At 41.6% G+C, this 16,092-nt stretch overlaps 1 protein-coding gene across 1 annotated transcript in view; it reads left to right on the top strand.

The window, feature by feature from the left end:
- ACVRL1 (activin A receptor like type 1) overlaps positions 1-16,092 on the top strand; it is a 124,537-nt gene that overhangs the window by 88,622 nt on the left and 19,823 nt on the right. Inside the window, exons 7-8 of the mRNA XM_040341228.1 lie at positions 824-1,099; positions 7,118-7,315. Coding sequence (XP_040197162.1) covers positions 824-1,099; positions 7,118-7,315 — 474 coding nt within the window. The remainder of the gene's footprint in view (positions 1-823; positions 1,100-7,117; positions 7,316-16,092) is intronic.

Here is a 16,092-nt window from a genome sequence, read left to right as displayed (position 1 = left end):
TAAAATAAAATAAAAATAGCGGCGCTATACCGCCTGGATTGCCGCGGGAATCGGCCGCTAGCGGTGCGGTATTAACCCCCGCTAGCGGTCGATAAAGGGTTAATACCGCCCGCAATGCGCCTCTGCAGAGGCGCATTGCGGGCGGTATTGCCGCGGTTTCCAATTGTTTTCAATGGGAAGGAGCGGTTGAGGCACATTGAGGTAGCTGGGCAGGAGTTTTTCAGGCGGTATAGCAGTGCTATTTTTAGCGCTGTACCGCCTGAAAAACTCCTCAGTGTGAAAGGGGTCTTAGAGACTTTCATCTGAGAATTTTGATTTAGGTAATTCACTTTTTCAGATTCTTACCTTTGTCTATTCTGCAAAAAAGAGGCAGGCCTGTCTATTAAGTTCTTTTTTCTGAGTTCTAAGTGGGAAAGGCTGCCTTCTATAATCACACGTCCCAAGCTGTAAAACAAGAAATACTGCTGCAAAACGCTGTAAACCTTTTACATCCAGTGGAAAATTATGATAATGTACAGAGATCCCTCATTATTGATGCAGTTGCCACAGTTTCAAGAAAGCAATATCATTTTTAGAAAACAAAGAAGCTGACTGCAGACTGAAATGAAAAGATATTTTTTATAAACACTTTAGTGCTATTGTGCAAAGAGCTTGATTGCTTATGAACTGCCATATGTATAAATGCGCTCTGTTTTCTACATAGAAATAACTTGCACATGTCTGAACAAACTTTTCAGCAAGGATTTGATATGGCGCTAGCTGCCTTTTTGGAAGCAGACTTTATTTTTATGACTTTATTAAATATGTCGTTTTTCATTTTCAGGATTTATTGCATCTGACATGACTTCTCGAAACTCCAGCACCCAGCTTTGGCTGATCACTCATTACCATGACAATGGATCACTATATGACTATCTTCAGAGGAACACTATTGATCCTGAAAGTTGTTTACAATTTGCAGTGTCAATCATTTGTGGGTTGGTGCACCTTCATGTGGAAATATTTGGTACTCAAGGAAAACCCGCCATTGCACACAGAGATCTGAAGAGTAGAAATATCTTGGTGAAATCAAACAAACAATGCTGCATTGCAGACCTAGGTGAGTATCTGCACTTGTCGCAAAAAGTTCATTATATAGATGTGGTCCCCTAACAAATTAAGGGAATCTATTATCTTTCCAATTTTATTTTTGATACAGTGGGGATAATAATTATTTGATCTCCAGCAGATTTTCTACGTTTGCCCACTAACAAAGAAACTAAGAATTTATAATTGTTATCATAAGTGTATTTTAAATGATAGAGACAGAATATCAACCAAAAATCCAGAAAAAACACATGATACAAATGTTATAAATTGCAGTTCAGTGAGTAAAATAAGTATTTGATCCCCAGGCAAAACACAACTTATTACTTAGTACACATCTCAGGAGGGATTTTGGTCCACCCTTCTTTACAGATCTTCTCTAAATACTTAAGATTTCTTGGCTGTTGCATGGCAACTCAAAGTTTCAGCTCCCTCCATAAATTCTCTATAGAATTAAGGTCTGGAGACTGGCTAGGCCACTCCACAACCTTGATGTGCTTCTTCTTGAGCCACTCTTTTGTTGTCTTGGTTGTATGTTTTGGGTCATTGTTATGCTGGAAAACCCATCCACGACCCATCTTCAGTGTTCTGGCTGAGATTTTACAATACATAGCCCCGTCCATTGGCCCCTTAACCCTCCTCTTGTGTTAGGGTCAGAACCGACCCATTTTCAGGTTTTGAATGTCTACAAGTATCACATAAATTTGTTTATTGCATCAAGATTTTTTTACTTTGTCAGGAACCTCCATTTAAACAATGTAATAGAAAAAGAATCCTTTTCACTAAATTATAAAATACTGTGGTGAAAATTAAGACGTTTATGGTGTTAGGGTCAATTCTGACCCAGTTATAATATAGGATTATAGGACACTAATAAGTGCCAAAACTGAAATCATAAACACTCTCTCTGCTTAGTAACACTGACAGCCAATCACCTCTCAACCTTGTGAGCTGTAGTTAGGGAGGGGCCTATCTCTTTGCCTGCTTGTCTGCTTCTCTAAATAAAGTAAAGAAACATAGGACCAATTTATAATATTCTATTGAGGTTTATTTTACCATTTTTTAAATTTGAAAATGAGAGGTATATTATCAAAAGAAAGGTCTAAGGGGTCACACCAAAAATATTAAAACCAATCTTTTCAAGGATAAAGAAGCCTAACAAGGTAACCAAGAGGTAAGAAACAAATTGGATGATAAATAATTGTTCAGAGGGTATTTTATGGCTGATTTAAGACACGGGTCAAAACCGACCCGTTAACATCATGGATAGTAACAGAAAGCTAACATAAGAGCAGGGCTCTAGTCCTGCGGGAACGCGTGGGAACGGAGTTCCTGCACTTTTTTCACAGCAGGAACGCAGTTCCCTTTGCAGGACTAGAGCAGCCGAGAGCAGCCGAGCCGCCCGAGGCAATTCTTCACTAAGCTGCGATGCCCAGCTCGAGTCACTGTCAGGGGCAGGCGAACCTTAGTAATCCTTTATGTTACTGGCCGCTTCCTGTATATGGATTCATCGGGTAGTGTGCGGGTATTCCGTCACTTCCTCGATGCCGCAATGTCTCCTGGGAGCTTTTGTCATTGTTCCCAGGAGACATTGCGGAGGTCTGCCGCGAGTTATCGCGGGATTTAGAAAGAACTGGCTTAAAAAAACATGCGGTTTAGTAATTATGCATATGAGTGTATCATTTTTTTTTTTTGTGGGGGAGTGGATCTTGGGTGGGAGTTCCCACACTTTTTTCCCCAGGACTTGACCCCTGCATAAGAGGAGGGTTAATGCGGCAAAGTTGGCCTGTACCTTTAACAAAGAAACAACCCCAAAGCATAAGCTCCATATTTGACTGTAGGGATGGTGTTCTTAGGGTCACAGTCAACATTTTTCTTCCTCCAGACACAGCGAAACAAGTTAATGCCAAAGACCTAAATTTTGGCTTCATCTGACCACAGCACTTTCTCCCAATCCTTCTCTGAATCATTTAAATGTTCATTGGTATGACTCTACATGTGCCTTCTTGAGGAGGGAGACCTTGCGGGCACTGCAGGATTTCAGTCCATGACGGCGTATTGTGTTACCAATGGTTTGTTTGGTGACTGTGGTCCCAATTGCCTTGATATCATTCAAGCTACTCCTGTGTAGTTCTGGCCTTCACTTTTCTCATGAGTATCCTTACCCCATGAGGTGAAATCTTGCATGGAGCTCCAGACTGAGGATGATTGATGGTTAACTTGTATTTCTTCCATTTGCGAACAATTTCTCCAACAGTTGCCTCCTCACCAAGCTTCTTTCTGAAGTTCTCCTGCGGGTCTACAATCTTGTCCCTGACTTTCTTTGACAGCTTGGTCTTGCCCTTGATGGTGAGGTTTGAATGGAAGAAAAAGATTCTGTAAACGGGTGTCTTTTATACACATAATGAGTTGTTGTTAGGAGCACCTTCTTAACCTCCCTGGCGGTATGATTATGTCAGATTTTTTATGCTGAAAGCGGTACAATTGTTTTGCATGGAAAATAGGCGTTTCATATTGTAGGCCTGTAATTCTTAAGCCCCATACACACCATCAGATTATCTGCAGATTTTTGTCTTCAGATTTACCAAAACCATATAATAGGAGGTCAAACCTTAAGAGTTTCAATTTGTATGCAATCAGGCAGGCCCTTGTACTACATGGTTTTGGTAAATCTGAAGACAAAAATCTGCAGATAATCTGATGGTGTGTATGGGGCTTTAGGAATAACTCACTTAAATCTGTCCAAACAAGAGTCTAGTAGACATACCAGGTAAGATAAAGTTTGAAACACAAAATCATAAATGATAATATAATAAATAACTATAAATAATAACAAATAATAATATAATAATAATACATTTTAGTCAATAATATAATCAGATGAAAAATACACATTTTTTTTATCCAAACTAGGGTGCAATATTACTTGTCATATTGCTTCAGTAAACACCCCGGGTATGAAAATTTGTGAAACATGGGACTGCACAAATCCCGACATCACAATCAGGACATTGGGACATGGTTTTCTTTTGGGTTTTTTTCCCACTGTCATCACGCTTTGAGCAACAAACCACGCACATCCTTGTGGGTGGTGACTTTTTCTTAGTTGGTGGGATGTAGTTCATGAAGTGACGACCATTCAGGCATTCCGGGTTGACAATGCCAGCAGCACAACGTCCATCTCTATTCACAGCCATTGGTGTTTGGTGCTTCAGAAAGATCAGTTCGGCAACTTTCCAAATAAATTCAGCATGAACCATAGACTTGTAACTCTTTTTTTTTTGAGCAGAGTGTAGGCATTCCACAAGCATTGAACAAGAAGATGCCTGAAGATCTTCTTGTAATAATTTTTTTGTTGTTATCTCATTGCTGGATAGCATGTCATTGCTTGGTTGGTTCTGTCAACACCTCCCATGGTGTTGTTGTAGTCTATCACTACTTGTGGCTTCATGATGTCTTTCCCACCTTTTGTGTGTACCAAGACAGTGGAAGTATTATGGATTGTACTCATTAGACACACATCTTTTTTGTCACACCATCGCAGTGCCAGAAATGTTGCATTTATGCCAGGCAACCATTTCTCCAGTCTTGAGCTTCTTATTGACAAAAATTGGCAGCATGTCACGATGGTTAGCCCTAACAATTCCATATGCATCCGTTTTGTTCTGCAAAAGGAACTCATAAAGTTCAGGAGATGTGTAAAAGTTGTCTGTAGTTACACAATAACCCTAATTAAGCAATGGCTCAATCAGTGAAAGAACGGAAGATGTTGTCATTCCATAATTACTGTATTTTGGGTTGAATTTGATTACTTTCCAAGTGTATGAGACAGAATTCCAAATGTAACCAGTTGTCAATTCACATAGCATGAAGGATTAAATCGTGCTCTCTTTGATGCCATGTATTATATACAGCTGAGCCTTCGCTTGTAGGCCATTAGACTTTCATCTATGCTGATATCTCTATCTGGCACATAGTTCCGTTGGAAATTCTTCAGAATCATTTGATATACTTCCCGAATTTGTTTGAGTTTTATTGCTGGATGAGTAGTTTCATCAAATTCTTCATTGTTTTCAAAGTGCAAATGCTTTATTATCAGCGAAAATTTGTACTCTGACATGACCATGCCAAAGAATGGAGTGGCAAATAATTTATTGATTGTCCAATACCACTTCTGCAGGTGTTTCCCCACCACTCCCTGAAGAATTATTAGGCCCAGAAATTTCCAAATTTCCTTTTTGGTCGCTTCATGCTCCTGGCACCGGTTTGTCTCCGTAACTATTTTTTCAATAATCTCATCAATCAAAAATGGTTGTAGGTATGCCAAGGGGTTGTCGTCTTCAACATCCACTTTCATACCAGGTGCTCCAATAAATGGGAATCTTGGGGGCGCTGCATGATCCATACCGCAGTCAATAGAGAACCAAGCCCGTACATCACTGAGCTCAGTCGCAGGATCACTATCACTCAATTCTGCAAGTGATTCTGTATGGCTATCCAGCAGGTCATAAAACACTTTTGTTGTAGAGGCACGCTTTTTGGATGCCAAGGTCGTTCTCCTGTTTCCAGGCAGAAAGAACAGTAAAACTGCAGGCAAGAGCACTGGACAAAGCACTGGGGGGAAAACTGAGGTCAAATGATTTGCTACAGTAATATAATCCAATAAGATTACAATGTATTATGTGTGTTGTGATTTACACATTTTGCACTTGTAATTTGCATTTGTAGTGCAAAGTGGATTTGCCTTTAGTAAATAACTCCCACAGGGTGGCAACGTGGAAGCACCACTAGGAAACATTTGTCATTTCACAGCAGGAAGTGCCTAAATTGACAGATCAAGTATTTTTTTAAAGAAAGCTGTATATTTGAAAAGATAAAAAAAATAAACTTTTGAAATTACTTTAACCACTTGCTTACTGGGCACATATACCCCCTTCCTGCCCAGGCGAAATTTCAGCTTTCAGCACTGTCACGCTTTGAATGACAATTGCACGATCCTGCGACGTGGCGCCCAAACAAAATGTACGTCCTTTTTTTCCCACAAATAGAGCTTTCTTTTGGCGGTATTTGATCATCTCTGAATTTTAATTTTTTTGCGCTATAAACAAAAATAGAGCGACAATTTTGAATTTTTTTTGCTATAATAAATATCCAATAATAAAAAAAAAAAAACAATTTCTCAGTTTAGGCCGATATGTATTATTCTACATATTTTTGGTATAAAAAAAATTGCAATAAGCGTATAGTGATTGGTTTGCGCAAACGTTATAGCGCCTACAAAATAGGGGATAGAATTATGACATTTTTTTTAATTATTTTTTTTTAATAGTAATGGCGGCGATCTGCGATTTTTGTCAGGACGGCGATATTACGGCGGACACATCGGACACTTTTGACACATTTTTGGGACCATTCACATTTATACAGCGAACAATGCTATACATATGCACTGTTACTGTATAAATGTGACTGGCAGGGAAGGGGTTAACACTAGGGGGCGATCAAGGGGTTAATGTGTTTCCTGCTAGGTGATTCTTACTGTAGGGGGAGGGGACAGATGGGGGAGGTGACCGATGGTTGTCCCTATGTACAAGGGACACACCATCGGTCTCCTCTCCCTGACACGACGTTGATCTCTGTGTTTACAGACAGAGATCCACATCCCTGGCTCTGCGACTGCCGATCGTGGGTGCCTGGCGGACATTGCAACCACCAGGCACGTGCATCGGCACCTGAGTCACGCGTCGGGCGCGCACGCCCCCCAGCTGCGGGTATATTGATGGCCTCCCTGCATTTTAGAGCCACTTTGTGGCCGTAAAAAGTCGATGGGCGGATGGGAAGTGGTTATATGTGTACTGATGTCATATTTCTGTATTATATGCAGTCATTTTTATTTTTATTTTTTTAGTATTACAAAATGGTATCTGTATTTCTTTATTCTTTTGTAAAACTACAATATTTTAAGCATGTAAATATTTGTTAATTTTCTCATTACAAAATTTAAGTAAAAAAATATACATTTTATTTACAGGTCTTGCAGTGATGCACTGTCAGAATGGTGATTATCTTGACATTGGCAATAACCCAAGGGTTGGAACTAAGCGTTACATGGCACCAGAGCTCCTCGATGAGACCATTCGAACAGACTCATTTGAATCTTATAAACAGACAGATGTGTGGGCCTATGGATTGGTTGTGTGGGAAATTTGCAGGAGGACCATTATAAATGGTGAGTCTTAGTTCATTCATGCACAGGGAAGAAATCAGAAACTTCATCTGTAGATCTCATAAAAGAGTTATGACTAAAGCATATAAGAAGGGTTTCATATTGTTCTGAAGCATATATAGGCAGGACAGTCTCTCGATGTCTAAAGCTCTCACGGCAAAGACAAAATGAAAAAATGACTTTCACCACATAAACCACATAAACACCTACATTCTGCTATTGAGTTTATATCTACTACAAATAACTGCAGCATATACATTTATAGATTATTTTTTTTAGAATATGAAATATATTTTCAGTTTTTTTTGTTATGTATAATTCCACATGTGTTAATTCATAGTGTTGATGCCTTCAGTGTGAATCTACAATTTTCATAATAATGAAAATAAAGAAAACTCTTTGAATGAGAAGGTGTGTCCAAACTTTTGGTCTGTACTGTATATATATATATATATATATATATATATATATATATACATTTTTTTTTTGATTGTCCAGCACTGGTTGGCCTGTTCCTGTGTGAGGTGGACACCTCCTATTGGTGGAGGTGACACTTGCGGTGTCCAGATCCTCTCTTATAGGCTGCAGAGGCAGGAGAACTCATGGGGGCAGTGAGGGGACAGTGTCTAAGATAGGGTGACCAGACATCCCCGTTTTCCGGGGACAGTCCCTGGATTGAGGGCACTGTCCCCGGACCAAGTCTGTCCCCAGTTTTGTCCCCGGATTGGATTTGAACAGAGGCTGGGGCAATTTCAAAAACAGTCAGTGCAGAATTAATAAAAAAAAAATCTGAATTACGCACCCACGCTCCTACTAGCTGAAGCCGGTCTATTTTTTTCTCCATTATCTGAGCCCCTTTCTGATGATCATGTGCTGGTCGGAGCAAAGGGAATGTTTCTTCAGTTTCGGGTGCATACCCATCCAGCACCGCTCACATGTTCTTCTGCCTTGGCTCAGCCGCCTACCTGCTTATCTTCTTGCCTTCCCTGGTGAAACGATCTTCCTCCACTGCCCACCCAGTAGTAGCCGGGGCCCGTAGAGTAAGACTTGACAGGCTGTGAGGCCGGCTGCGGCGACGACGGGCAGGGAGTCGCTGATTGCCGCCATTACTATTAAAAAAAAATATGTCCCCGGATTTCATTTTAAAAATCTGGTCACCTTAGTCTAAGAAGATTACAGACAAGGAAAAAAGCCTGGTCCCTAGGCAGGAAATTAGCTTAGAGAAAACTGTAACTTTGATCCATTAAGCAGGCCATAGATGAATTGAAAATTATCTGGTTCAGCAAGGATTGGCTGAACTTAAATCCATGTATGGCTCTTCTCACTCAAGAGAAGTTGATCTTGTGATCTGCTTCTTTTGGACAGTAATTTTGGAACATTTTCATTTGATCAGCAAAACCAATCGGCTGCAGCTCTGATCAGAGTATTCTAACAGCAGAGGAGTCCCCGTTGTCAGAATACAAAAGCACATTGGGGAGCATTTGTTTATACCACCTCAATTGTGTGGATGGGGGGAATCTGTTAATTTTTTGATCAGCCAGCTGGCTGATAAAAAAATAAAAAAAAGATCCATCTATAGCAAGCTTTATACTGTAGGATGGCTTAAAGCGGGAGTTCACCCCTTTTTTTTTTTATCTTTTCCCCTTAGATTCCTGCTCGTTTTCTCTAGGGGAATCGGCTATTTGTTTTAAAATATGAGCCGTACTTACCGTTTTCGAGATGCATCTTCTCCGTCGCTTCCGGGTATGGGTCTTCGGGAGCGGGCGTTCCTTCTTGATTGACAGTCTTCCGAGAAGCTTCCGACGGTCGCACCCATCGCGTCACTATTAGCCGAAAGAAGCCGAACGTCGGTGCGGCTCTATACTGCGCCTGCGCACCGACGTTCGGCTTCTTTCGGAAAATCGTGATGCGATGGATGCGACCGTCGGAAGCCTTTTGGAAGACTGTCAATCAACATAGGAACGCCCAGTCCCGCAGCCCATACCCGGAAGCGACGGAGAAGATGCATCTCGTAAACGGTAATTACGGCTCATATTTTAAAACATCTAGCCGATTCCCCTAGACAAAACGAGCAGGAATCTAAGGGGAAAAAGTCATATATACGGGTGAACCTCCGCTTTAATAAGAGAAATTTGGAATCAAGACTGAAGCCTCGTACACACGTCCGAGGAACTCGACGGGCAAAACACATTGTTTTGTTTATCGAGTTCTTTGTGAAGCCGCCGAGGATCTCGGCGAGCCGAAATTTCCCATTGAACAACGAGGAAATAGAGAACATGTTCTCTATATCCTCGCCGAGATCCTCGTCGGCTTCCTCGGCCAAAAGTGTACACCCGCCCGGGATTCTTGGCAGAATTCAGCTCTGATCGAGTTTCTGGCTGAATTCTGCCGAGAAACTCGGTCGTGTGTACAGGGCCTGAGGAGTAAGGTAATTGATGCACAATTCACTTTTATTTAGGAAAAAACAAACTCCTCTGGGTGACCAATGTACTTTGAGATTTTAACAAACTTTGTTGCAGAGTCCTACCTGTTTCTGCTTTGAAGAAAAAGCTGTTTGTTGTCTGCAAAGTGAGGCCTCATTCACACTTGGCGATTTGAAATTGGAGGCAAAATCACTACGACGCAAGCTGTGATTCCAGATCACATGGCAATCGGTTGCAAAGTAAACGGTGTGCATTTGGGTGGCATTCATTTTGAATGGCACTCGAAAATATGAGTTTAAAATTTTTAATTTAAAAGTCGCATGAAGCTTGTCGTCTCAAAAAGGAGCAAACGCTTATTCCGGGCCACAAACATACATAAAGCAGCCCATTGAAGTGAATGGGCTGCCCTATACAAGACACGCAGAATTGCATGAAAATCTCCCACACAAAATTGCGAGCGGAAACACGAGCTCCTGCTGCGTGAAGTGTGAATCTTGATGGGAGGGACTTTTTCATTATTAATCAGTAGATGCAATTGCAGTGTTTAACCAGTAGGCTACTGCCCACCATCAAATGACGGCAGGACGATAAGCCTCTTGTTCTGGGAGGACGTCATATGATATCCTCGCCTTTCCGAGCCACTGGGGTGCGCGCACCCGTCGCATCATTGGGAACCCGACGCGCGTGTCCCAGGCAACCACGATTGCCCAGTAACTAAGCAGAACCGTGGATCTCTGTGTGTAAACACAGCGATCCATGTCCTGTTGGGGAGAGGAGACCGATGGTGTGTCCCTTGTACATAGGGACATCGATCGGTCACCTCCCCAAGTCAGTCCCCTCCCCCTACAGTTAGAATCACTCACTAGGGTACACATTTAACCCCTTGATCGCCCCCTAGTGTTAACCCCTTCCCTGCCAGTCACATTTACACAGTAATCAGTGCATATTTATAGCACTGTTTGCTGTATAAATATGAATGGTCCCAAAATAGTGTTAAAAGTGTCCAATGTGTCTGCCATAATGTCGCAGTCACGATAAAAATCACTGATCATCGGCATTACTAGTAAAAAATAAAAATAAAAAAATGCTATATTTAGAAGAATACGTATTGGCCAAAACTGAGGAAAAAATGTGTTTTTTATATATTTTTGGGGAGATATTTATTATAGCAAAAAGTAAAAAATATTGCTTTTTTTTTAATTGTCGCTCTTCTTTTGTTTATAGCGCAAAAAAATAAAACCGCAGAGGTGATCAAATACCACCAAAAGAAAGCTCTATTTATGGGGAAAAAATTTTTAAAATTTAATTTGGGTACAGTGTTGCATGACTGCGCAATTGTCATTCAAAATGTGACAGTGCTGAAAGCTGAAAAATGGCTTGGGCAGGAAGGGGGCCTGGTATTGAAGTGGTTAAACCACTTAAGGACCCACTTCCTGACCAGGCCATTTTTTGCGATACGGCACTGTGATGCTTTAACTGACAATTGCGCGGTCGTGCGACGTTGTACCCAAACAAACTTTATGTCCTTTTTTTCCCACAAATAGAGCTTTCTTTTGGTGGTATTTGAGTTTTTATTTTTTGCGCTATACACAAAAAAAGAGCGACAATTTTGGAAAAAAAATAACTATATTCTTTACTTTTTGCTATAATAATAATCACCAAAAAAAATGTAAAACAACAAATTTCTTCATCAGTTTAGGCCAATATGTATTCTTCTACATATTTTTGGTAAAACAAATCGCAACAAGCGTATATTAACTGGTTTGCACAAAAGTTAAAGCATCTACAAAATAGGGAATAGATTTTTGTAGCGGGACTACGGCGGTATTCAGCCGCTAGCGGTGTGGACTTACTCTCCGCTAGCAGACGAAAAAGTGTTAATACCGCCGGCAATGCGCCTCTGCAGAGGTATAGCCGCGGTTTCCCATTGCTTTCAATGGGAAGAAGCAGTGGAGGAGCAGTAAACACACCGCTCCTTCACCGCTCCAAAGATGCGGCTAGCAGGACTTTTGGAGCGGTCCTCCTAGCGCACCGCTCAAGTGTGAAAGCCAGAGAAACAGCAGCTGCTGTTTCAGATCGGTTTGCAGGCGCTATTTTTTGCGGAAAAGCGTCTGCAAACCGCCCTAGTGAGAAAGGGGTCTAACTGACATTTCTGATTTTTTTGGGGGAACCAGTGACATTATTACAGTAATCAGTGCTAATTTAAGGTTAGGGACCTTAAATTGTAAGTTCCTTGAGGGCAGGCACTGATGTGAATGTACAATATATACATAGAGGGCCAGATTCACAGTAGAAATACACTGGCGTATCTACTGATACTCCGGCGTATTTTCAAATTTGCTGAATCCTCAAACCAAGATACGACGGCTTTTGGCTTCGATCCGACAGGCGTACGGCTTCGTACGCCTTCGGATCGTAGGTGTAATACTTCGGCGCCCGCTGGGTGGAGTTTGCGTAGTTTTCCGCGTCGGGTATGCTAATTAGCTGTTTACGGCGATCTACGAAGGTACGCGCGTTCGTCGCATTCTCTTACGTCGTCGCTAGTCGGCTTTTCCCGGCGTAAAGTTACAGCTACTATTTTGTGGCTTATATTTAGACTGCCCATGTTAATGTATGGCCGACGTTCCCGCGTCGAATTAAAAAAATTATTTTTTGCGTAAGTCATCCGTGAATAGGAAAGGACGTAACGCACGTTGCCGTTCAAAAGATTACGTCGATGCGACGTCATTTCGCGCAAAGCACGGCGGGAAATTTCAAAACGGAGCATGCGCAGTACGTTCGGCATGGGAACGCGCCTAATTTAAATGATACACACCCCATTTGAATTAGGCGGGCTTGCGCCGGACGGATTTACGCTACGCCAGCGCAAGTTTACAGGCAAGTGCTTTGTGAATCAAGCACTTGCGCTTAAAACTTGCGGCGGTGTAACGTAAATGACATACGTTACGCCGCCGCACTTCTATGTGATTCTGGCCCAGAGTGCGTAAATTGACCGTGTTATATAAGTACCTGTAATAAATAAAATTACGTTTTAACTGCACTGTATTCTTGCACTAAGAGCTTTGACAAAATCCACCAGATGTAATATCAGAAATGGCTAATTGTATTTGACCATCAGATCAATTGTGCAAATCAGCAACATTCGCACTAATCCAGATTCCCGAATCAGTTCGCTCATCTCTAATTGTAATGTGTTAATAGGGTATTAAGAGCAAAGCTGCGACATCTTGTAAACCGTTCTCACCGGTGCCACTAATCCTTTGTTTGAGATATGTGACAGCCTGAACAGACCTGTATATTTGTTTTGCACATCCAGAAGAGTGAATAAGTTCTCATTGCACATGACGATTAATTGCTTAGGTAAATAATCTGACAGGGCAGAATTTGCAACAAAAACGGACACTGCGGGCCTGCTAATCAGCCCTTTGATTTCAGCTGGTTTTGTTTTCCACAAAGGATTAGCTGTAAATTATAAACACTGTAATCTGGTGTCAGCACCCAGGTCCATGATTAAAGAAGCCATTACATTCAATCAGCACTCTGTTTATTCAACACTGATTAGAAAACTAGCAGCATCGGAGGGAAACTTGGAACACAGCCATGCTTTCTACAGCCGCTTGCCATAAATCTGAATTACAGGACCATTTCCACCACAAAAGAGTGCCACGCAGCACTGAATGCATTTGGTGAAGTGGAAAATAGCACCTTCCAGGGGTTTCGTTTTGACATTGACTTCATTTCAAGTTTGCTGTGCAGTCAAAGCGCTGATATGGAGTCTGACTTTCACCCACAGAATTCCTCCAGCAATAACAAATCTACAATGTGCAGTGGGCGTTAATAGCAGAAGGAAAAGACCTGAGCCAAGTATTTCGAAAAAACACACACTCACCACAGCAAGAATGCTTCTGTAGAGGAAATGCATTACAATCATCAAGATTACAGACAATCAATAACATTTGTGGTTACAGGGTGAACATGTTATTTTGTCTGCATTGGTTGCCAACCATCGGTGAAGACATTTGACTGGCAGTAAATATCTTTATTCTTGTCCTTCAGAAAAATTAATATTGTCTGAATGAGGCAACGTAATAACAGCTGAAACACAAGAACACATAAAAACATATAACAGATTCTAATAAAGCATACATATAGTGTGCCATGGTTACAGGTGCCTGAAGAGATACCTACTAAATGTACTTCTCGTTACATTTTTAATGAAAGATCTGCTTTTAAAAAGTATAACATCCCCTGTACTTACAACCCCACAACCCCTTAAACATAGGCGTTCACACAGGGTGTGCCAGGTGTGCCTGGGCACACCCTAATCACCCCATGCAAATTAGCATCATCGCTCTGTGTGCCAGCAGGAAGATGGGAAAAATCCTCCTCTTACTGGCTCTGCTATAAGAGATGCTTTTCTCTTTCACTGTGCTGGCAGGGAGATCAATGTGCTGGGGTCATATATATGTAGACCCACACAAACACGTGTGTTTGAGATTTAGGGTGCACACCCTAATTCAGTAGGCTGCGCACACCTATGCCCTTAGATACAAATGGGTTATAAAACCAGGGCTTTTTTTTAGCGGGAACGTGGGAGAATGCAGTTTTGGCACCTCCAAAACTGAATGTATTTAAAGGTAAGGGGTGCTGGGGTGTGCTGGAGAGTCTATTGTTGCTAGGGAGTTTTCTTTTGCTCGTGAGGGGTCTATTGTTGCTGGGGGGAGGTCAGTCATTGCTAGGAGGGATGTACTGTTGAGGGGGGGGTCTTTGTTGCTGGCTGCTTAAAGGTCTATTGATCCTGGTTACTGGGAAATCTATTGTTGCTAGGGAGGATCTATTGTTGCTGGTGGGGTATCTATTATTCTGGGGTGTTATTTTTTTGTTGCAGGGGGTCAATAGTTGCTGGGAGAGATCTACTGTTGAGAGAGGGGTCTAACGTTGCTCACTGCTGAAGGGTCTATTGATGCTGGCTGTTGGTAGTCCATTGTTGCTGCAGTGGATCTATTGTCACTGGGATGTCCATTGCTGCTAGATCTATTTTACTGCCTTTCTTGTCATCATTAATGAAATCCATACAAAATACTTAGCACCACAAAATGATATTTGGCTCTGTTTTCTCTAAAAGGGGTGGTATTGGGAGGTGGGTAAGGAGTGGAACCAAGGAACAGTGCTTGGAGGTGGGTAGGGGGTGGAGTCAGGAAGGGAGGAGTTCCTGCACATATTCTCTGTGAAAAAAAGCCCTGTATAAAACCATAAAAAAAATAAGGTTTTACAAATAAATAAAAAAATTCAAAAAACATACCTCAGTCTGAGTTTCAAGACTTCCAGGCGGTGTGGATGACGTCACTTTGGTTCACTGCTACCTCCGAGGAAAGCTGGGCACTTGAAATTCTGCAAAAAGGCTCTCTAACTTATTGCAAGAGCATTCAAGATTTCAAGTACCCAGTTCTACCTGAAGGCTCAGTGACGGGCCAGGGTAAACTTTTTTGTTTTTGATGCAACTTTATTTTTATTTTTTGCAACTAACTGGTATTTAGAGCGTGGGGAGCTGTAAGGAATACGGACCATCCATTTGTTATTTATTTTTTAGGACAAGCTTTCAGAAGATCTAGCTAGCCCCTACTTCTGGTCTGGTCTAAGAAGAGTAGATCTCCAAAAAACCTGTAATAAAAAATTCACTTTTAGTACATATAAAAATATTTTACAAGTGCACTAAAACAGCTACCGTCACCTCTACAAAATATAGAAAAATATAAGACACCCCTATCTTATGAGAACTCTCAACCCAGCGGGCTGAACAAAAAAAATAAAAAATGAAACGCTCAGAAGTTCCTGTACTAAGAATCCAAGGTTAGTAGAACAGCAATCTCCCCTGCCGAGCTGTTGTGTTTTGACAGGGGGTGCTCCCCCCACCAGAACGCATCGTTAGCACTCATAGCTATTTGCTGAGAGTGCTAAACGGATGGTGATTGGCAGACCTTTTTTGGTCATACCCCTACAACAGAAACTAGACGTTCCGCCAGCTTCTGTCGGGACAGCTGTCATACACACGGGCCAAATGTTGGCCAGTTCCTATTGAACTGGCCAATAGTGCCCCGATATTTGGCCTGTGTTAAGTAGTAGTTAATTAAAACTGTTATTGTAATTTGTTGTTACTGAAAAAGAAATCTCACCAAAAAAAGCTGCTGTATTGGGTGTTGTTCTGCTCATTGTTGACTACAATACATTGGAAAGTTAGGCTGCTTGTAGAAGACCTTCTTGTCTGACCATGAGCAACAGAAGGGCACAACAGGCCAGTCAAAAAGCCAATGTGCCTGCTCCTCAGTTTAATTGACCTCGCCACGAGACCGGTGACCA

This window comes from Rana temporaria, chromosome 2 (assembly GCF_905171775.1).
Source record: "Rana temporaria chromosome 2, aRanTem1.1, whole genome shotgun sequence".
NCBI classification, from domain to species: Eukaryota; Metazoa; Chordata; class Amphibia; order Anura; family Ranidae; genus Rana; species Rana temporaria.
Note: the sequence above shows the minus strand (reverse complement) of the source record. Positions and strands in the feature narration are given on the sequence as shown.